The following is a 7,638-nucleotide window of genomic DNA, read 5'->3' on the forward strand; positions in this document are numbered from 1 at the left end:
GTAATCAATTACTTGTAACGCGTTACGTACAAGTCTGCCCCGAGGTCAGGTGACCCCCCCGGAGCATATTAAAGAATGAGGGGAGGAGGAGGAGAAGGAGGAGGAGGGGCATACTCTCCCCTCAGTACCTTCCCCTCCTCCTCCTCAAGAGCTGTGCTCCAATTCGGCATTACAGGGAGTTGTAAACGGCTTTCACTTTTTTTATGTATGATTCACGTGCAATTTTTGCAATAATGTTTTTCGGGAATTTCAATATTCAGTTTGATGCCCGTGCTTTTTCGTGATGTCGTTATTTTATTTATTGAATTACACCGCAATAGGAATGTAAACCCCTGAATTTCTTTACTTCATCAGCATGATGTGTCTATGTTCGCTTGTTCCTTAAGTTCGTTCTGATTGGGCTTCTGAATTGGTATAGTATAAAAAAAGGAACTAAAGAAAATTTGATCTTCACTCCTAACAGAACTTGCCGACGCAGCATTCGACTCCGAATGGCAGAGAACGGACTGCGAGGACAAGGGGGCGGAGCTCTCCTTCCAAAGAACCGAATTGCAGAGGCAACCATTGAAGATGGACCAGGAGGGGAGGACGGACGGCGGTGCGACTTCTGCAGCCAATCTTATGGTACCCAGAGAACTAACAACACCAGGTATGCGAAGACGCACACGGGAAAACACTCACCCAGCCTCGCACCTTCTTAGCACATCCTGACATATTCATGAACGGTTGGTTCCACACGAATTGAAAAACGTTTTGTAGGCCAGGTTTTCCAGAAGGTAGAAAATGTCAGGAGTCTGAAGTGGTACACAAAGTTTTCCTCCCGTGGGATAAAGGGGTTACATTCCAAAGTCCGAGTACTACAACTATGGTGAAAGTAATGGTGAATTCGCGTGGTCGCCTCTCTCCTCTGACCTCGATTCAGCAGAGCGCCCCCTCCTCGCCGCCAGAGCTACTCGGGATCCTTTTCAGCCGATCACAACTGCTGGCTTCAGAGCGCTCCGAGATTCTCAGACCAGTCACGGAAGTAAAACTTCTTGACATTGGTAATGCATTAAAAACAACACGATCTTACAGCGTACGGTGGACGATTGAGCAAAATTTACGCTCGCAACGTGATGAAATAACTGTTGTGACGTAAATTGTTTTACGCATCGGCATGTAAAAAAAAAGAAGAAAACAGCAGTATGGGAATTGATTTTCGCAGAACGGAAATGAAAGCCAACGCTTGGAAAGAGTTGTCAACTCATCGCGTTTTCGTCAGTGAACGCGCTGCGATAGCGGTCACGCGTTCGACAGAATAGGCAAATATAAAACGGTTAATAAACCGCATTTTTCTCACGGCTAAATATCGTGCAAGCATCGCCATGTGACACAAATCACAGTGCATTATATTCGGCTCTTCCTTTATTTTAGAACACAAACCTTTGAATGCACTTTTACCAAACCTGAAAATTTCTTGAAGCGACCACAAAACCCGGTAAAACAGCGGCGAGCTCTACGAGCTGTTTCTTCGTCGGTTAGGCTTAGCGGATTCACCGCCGTGAGATCAACGATCTCGCGAAAGCGCTGGGAATACTTCACACGTCGACTTTTCCTGTTACGGTCGCAAAGGAATGTCGTCCCGTCCGTCGTAATCCTCGCACCGTCAAATTCAGAAGCACTTTGTAGAACCACATATCAATCCTCGTCATGCCGTACCCCGCACACCACCACAGACCACTGCCGGCCATCGTCAACAAAACCACGTGATCCCCGTCCAAGTACCACGTGACGCCTGCGCCGCTCCGCACTCCGACGGCTAGAGACGGAGTGCCAGAGAGCGCTCTGAGAGGGAGAGGCGCCCTCGGAATGAACCACCCGATCAGGCGACAGCACTCGCTTTCAACCACCCGATCTCGCGCGCTCTGGAAAGAGCGCTCGAGAGCGCGCGGAAAGAACCACGCGAATTCGCCATAAGCAAACAAGTTGGGCTCAACTGAAGGAACATTCAGTCCGAGCACTCGAAGTTGCAATTGATACATATTTTTTGATATCAGAGAAATGTACTATGCTGAGTTGCTTACTTATACCACAAAATTGTATTTTTTCCTTTAGTTCCGGTTGATTGAGTAGCTCTCACAAATGCTATAAATTCTGTTTGACGCATAAAATACTCCAAAAAGGTTTGGCTGTTTCAAATGCTTGAGAATTTTCTCTCAACATTATTTGTGTCACCTAGCTTTAGCTTTAGATTGGCAAATGTGCATTCAGTTAAAACACCGTTTTTCGCAGTTTCAGATTGCTCGTAAAAAAAATCGCTGTGGGCCTTAGCAAACTTTTCAGTTTCTAAGGTGCAAAACGAGTATTTTACGAGCCTATTGAATGCTATTTTGTGTAGCCTAATAATATGTGGGTGTGTGAACGACCCTTCCAGCGTTACTTAATACACAGTCAGGATCATTATGAATGTCAACATGCTATCACCCAGCGCTCCCTACTGGCAGCGTTATGCAGCCGCAGTGTTGTAGGCGTCACCGTAAAAAAAGGAAAGATACGTCATTCGTTACTTGTGAAATAAAGGTACTCGATACCGTTACCGACAGAAAGTAGCCCACGTTACTTTTGCGTTACTTCGTATTTAAAAATTGACGGTAACAGCGTTTTTTTTTCGTTGTTGTTTTTTTGTGACAGCGTTTTTCGACACCGGGATGACGGGCGCGGGCGTTGGAGATTTCCTAAAGTGGAAATTTTTGCGTGAGAAAAAGAGGCAAATTTTAGAAAGTATGTAGAATGAGTGCAATAATTAATTACTTGGGTCACATACTATGTTTCAGCTTAAATCTAGACGCAGCCGACGCTACGAACTAATGGGACAAATCAAGCAGCGTCAAAATCACAAGTCACTGGGACATGAATGTTTACGGTTGGTTCAGCGAAGATTAAACCCGTACAGAAACACAAAGAACAACATGATGGTTCCCTTTCCCCTCTCTCTGATAATTCCCATCAGCCTGTAGCGTCAGCTGCATCTGGACTTCAGGTAAAACGAAGTATAAAAACTGGCAAAAATACAGGTGTTCGTTTTCAAGTTTTCGGAAGATGTAACGCGTGACGTAATTACGTTATCCGTTACTTGAAATAACTAACGTAAGTACGTTACCCGTCACTGTCTTGGAAAGGTAACGAGTACTTTACACGTTAATAACAAAAGTAAGGTGTTACCGGTAACGACGTTACTTGTAACACGCTACCGCCAACACTGTGCAGCAGCGACCGCGGCGGCTTGACTCCCCTTCCGCACTTGGTTAGGAGAACGCACAAGCCACCACAGCTGCCGCACCATAGGGCTGCCAGAATCGAGTCTTAAACGATCGCCTGTAGACATTTACAAGCTTTGCGAATGATTTTTTTTAACATCTCAAATGAATGAATACCCACTGTAGGCCGCACCGGCATAATGTAGGTATACTGGACCATGTTCAGAACAATTAAAAATGCGCGAACATTTCTCGCTTTGTCCTGCCATCCCAACAGACTGGAACGGAGCAGGCTATGGCGACCAGGTGGATACTTTTGACCGCGACAGCCGCAGAGGTGACACCTCTCCCCAGACCAACTGGTCGGACCCACACAAGCGGCAGAAGCACCGACAACCGAAGAAGCACCCGTGCCGCTTCTGTCCTTACTCACGCCCTTCCGCAACGGATGTCGCCATCCACGAGAGGACTCACACTGGCGAGAGACCCTTCAGTTGTGGTGCCTGCGAGAAAACATTCACGAAGAAGGGTAACTTGACGGCTCACGTTAGAACTCACACCGGAGAGAAGCCGTTCAAGTGCAACACGTGCAGCAGGGCATTTACTCAGAAAGGCAGTTTGGCGAACCATGAGAGGACTCACACCGGAGAGAAGCCGTTCAAGTGCGAGACCTGCGGTAGAGCATTTGCGTCTGATAACGGTTTATGCAATCATCGAAAGATACATCGCAAGTGATCGAAACCCTCACGCGCATCATAGTTGTGAAAGGTGTTTAAACGAAATACTCGAGCGCCGACATGTGTTCATATCGTTTGGCGATAGACCTGCAGGGGTTTTACTTGCGAGCAGTGTGTGTTTCGCATGGTTCAAAATGTTTCCTCCTCTTACTGATCGCGTAAACACAGCTAAAAAATGTGAATTTACCTTAGAGTAAGCGACCAGAGTTCTTTTTTGTACACGAAAAAAAGAAAATACTTGAAGCCTTGTGTTTCTTTATTAATTTAGAGTCATTAATCACGTGATGCACCTGACGTCTCTGGGTTGTCTGTAGGGTCACTTACGTTCCTTTCAAGTCGGCCTCCTCATGACCATAAACATACGAACTCATAAAATACCTAAGGTCTTTCAACAGCAGCAATCTTGAATATTGCTAATGTTAAGAAAGTATAAGAGCAACCGAGTAATGAGGAGGGGTCAGCATAATTTTTAGATGAGAAATAAAGCTATATTCGAAACTATTTAACACGCCAAGCTGGAAACTAATGCTTTGCTCATAGGACTGCAATGAATATACATGACTCGAAGATGTAGAAATGCGGTGTAATTTCCTATCTCATATCGTAATATTCTTTGTCCTTTTCTTTTTGACCAGTTTTAGTATCTGAATTCTGATGACATCACTCAATGTGCTTGCTACTTGTAATACTCGTATGTACGTTTTCCTTTTGCATGGTTTTTTTTGCGCATTCACGAAGACGGTCCTGATTATTTAGGACATTTATACTTTCAGTGCTATTCATTTGGTGTTCATATATACTTCGTTTCACCTTAGGTACGAGCGCGGACAATGTTTTGAGCCGGAGGACCAATAAAACAGCGCAAAAAGCGCAACGCCATGGCCTGCTCTCTGCGCTTGATAGAACTAGCCGATGGAGTAGCACGCAGAGAGAGATGGCGAATACCGGCTACTCCTAGAGTCCTATGAACTGCAGAGAACTCGTCATGGCTGTGTGCCTCTTTCGCTGTTTGATTGGCGCTTCGCCTCATAACATCGGCCACGCTCGGACCTAAGCTTAAACGATGATAGTTTCACTTGAATTCGTCAGGATTTTAAATATTCGAAATTCCTCTTGTAGTGGACGGATCATATACATGTGTTGTACTAAAGGCATAATTGACTCCATTGTGTATATAGTTATGTGTCTAAAAACTACATATGTATAATCCATCTAAATATGTCTTAATCTGCTCTGACTGTACAGTGGTTGTCACTATTGCCTGATGCGCCAGAATTGAAGGAGGGGGAGTCCTGTTCCCAAACGTATAAAATATTTGTTTTAACATATACACGATGTTTCCAGAAAAAAAAAACGGGCAAACGTTCCACTGCAAAAAGTACGCACGGCACAAAAGAGAATTATGATGCCGTAGCGGTCTGTCCAAGGAAAATTGTTAGAGCTGAATATAATGGGATGATTAATAAATTCCGTGTACTTAAATTGTTAAATATTAGTTTTAAAGGAATGGTTTCAAAGATAACATTGCTCGGAATCATTGAGAACGACTAAATGCACCCATGTTAAAATGGCATGAGGCACGCTAAGCATTTTACGGAGTTCTGAACAAATGCTCAAGTTGGACACGTATCTCGCTTTCGGTTTCTTATCGGAGAGCATCTCCGCGTGGGCAATCTCGCCCCCCGTGTCTAAAGCGCGCAACGTGCGTGCACCGCCACGCATTGCTCGTGAAGGAGCGTCTTCACTCTGGCACCGATGTCAAAAAGGCGGACCTCATATGACTGTCCGGAAGCTTTTTTATGTAGACTTCTCTACGCGCGATGAGTGGCGGCGCACATACGTTGCGCGTCTTAGACACGGGGGGCGGGATCGCCGGCACAGAGATGTGCTTCGATAAGAAATCGAAACCTACATACGCGTTCAAATTGAGCATTTCTTCGGAACGTCGTAGAATGCTGCGCGTGCCTCATATCATTGCAGCGTGGGTGTTTTTAGTAGTTTTCGATCATAACAGCAAGATCCTATTTGAAACCAGGCCCTTCAAATCAATAGTGTGCAATTTATTCATTCAAAATTACTTACAAAATTATATTGAACGCTAAACATTTTCATTGGTGGCAGGTGCAAAGGGCGTAAGCTGGTTTAGTGGTAGAACCTACGAGCACGAGCATGTCCGTGCTCCCAGCCATATCCACGCAGAGTGCGTGGTCAGGAGATGAAAACGAGTTGGTTGTCTGGCTCGTCAAACGCGTAGCTCCCACCGTACTGTGAACTTCAAGGGGCCGTGCTCCGATGTTGGGTGTTGGGCTTTCTGCACCAGTGGGACCCAAGCACCGGTGTGCCCGTTACAGAAAGCATGTAACAAAATAGAATCACTCGTTAGATTAGGGAGTTGTAGTAGATCGTTTTTCCTCTCCGCTACGGTATCCCCGAGGAAAACGGCGCAGCTGCGCATGCGCGCCGCCAGCCTTGTCTGCATAGTTCAAGGTCTTGTGGCGGATTACGGAGCGCTATCCGGGTGCTTAGCGGGCTGCGGAAACGGTCTACTACAATTCCCTATTGTCAAAACTTAACGGGCTACTGATATTCGTTACCGTCCTTCGAACGTAACGATAAACCGTTATGGTTTCTTTCAAAAGTGAACGAATGTTACTTTTGCGCCAATTTGAATATCGCTCATTCCACAGCGAAAGGCCGAGGATATGAACTCAGACAACCGTTTAACATCTTTGTGAGTTATTAGTTTGTAAGATTTGTTGCATGACCATTATTTTGAAAACTGGTTTTATTGACTGTGCTCTCTTTTATTTTCTATTTTTCCCAAATAATGTAGTAATGTTTTGCACGACCATAAGAGATTTGCAATAAACTGATTGAATATAACACTAATTTGAGTGAGGTCACCGGGTGTCGACAAATTTTCTCCTCATCTGAACGGATACACACTTTGGAGTATTTAGAGGTACTCCCAAGAAAATGGGGTATAATTCATTAAATTACAGTATACCCCTTCTTGGGAATGCTGCAAAAGGTTCTCCGATTTAACTCTTTTAGAAAGTCGGCGAACCAGTTCATTCTGTCGAGCTATGCGCAGAGTGGAGATTACGAGCCGATTTCTCTGATTCTTTCACGAGTTTGTTCTGAAAGCCCTTAAAACCCAGTTTCAAGCGCACTTGAAGCAGGGATATTAGAGGTGGGTCACGAATCAGTCCGGGCATGAAGAAATTGATAAAAAAATTACTTACAATGATAGGTTATCTGGTGGAGAAATGTTAGGACCGAGTTTAGTGTAACTAATAGTAAAAGATGCGACGCTCTTATGGGTGAAAAGGATAGATCTATTCATGATAAGTCGAAGCCGCGGTGTAGGGAACACAAATCAATAAGGACAACAGTAGGCTAACGACACATTCCGAGCGTGATTAAGCGTGCAAACTGTGCTTAGGGACAGTTAGTAAAAAAAAAGAAAATGGAGCACTGATAAGGACCTATCGACCCTAACTATAAACGTTCGTGACGACCGCAACCGCAGAAAATAGTTGCTCTTTCAAATTAGCCCCAAAGAAAAAAAAGAGCATCATATTTTTTCCATATCCAGGACTTTACACCAGGACCGGGGATAGGCGACCCGTGATGCCGCCCAGGAAGCCATCAAAAGGGTTGCG

General features: G+C 44.9%; 1 protein-coding gene across 1 annotated transcript; it reads left to right on the forward strand.

The window, feature by feature from the left end:
- Positions 1-404: 404 nt before the first annotated feature.
- On the forward strand, positions 405-4,341 carry LOC121834095 (putative zinc finger protein 702). Its single transcript, XM_042287845.1, has 2 exons — positions 405-649; positions 3,514-4,341. The coding sequence occupies exons 1-2, from the start codon at positions 571-573 to the stop codon at positions 3,969-3,971; spliced, it is 537 nt and encodes a 178-aa protein (XP_042143779.1). The 5' UTR covers positions 405-570; the 3' UTR covers positions 3,972-4,341.
- The last annotated feature ends 3,297 nt before the right edge of the window (positions 4,342-7,638 follow it).

The sequence above is a fragment of the Ixodes scapularis genome, unplaced genomic scaffold, assembly GCF_016920785.2.
Source record: "Ixodes scapularis isolate PalLabHiFi unplaced genomic scaffold, ASM1692078v2 ptg000494l_1__unscaffolded, whole genome shotgun sequence".
In the NCBI taxonomy this organism is placed as follows: domain Eukaryota; kingdom Metazoa; phylum Arthropoda; class Arachnida; order Ixodida; family Ixodidae; genus Ixodes; species Ixodes scapularis.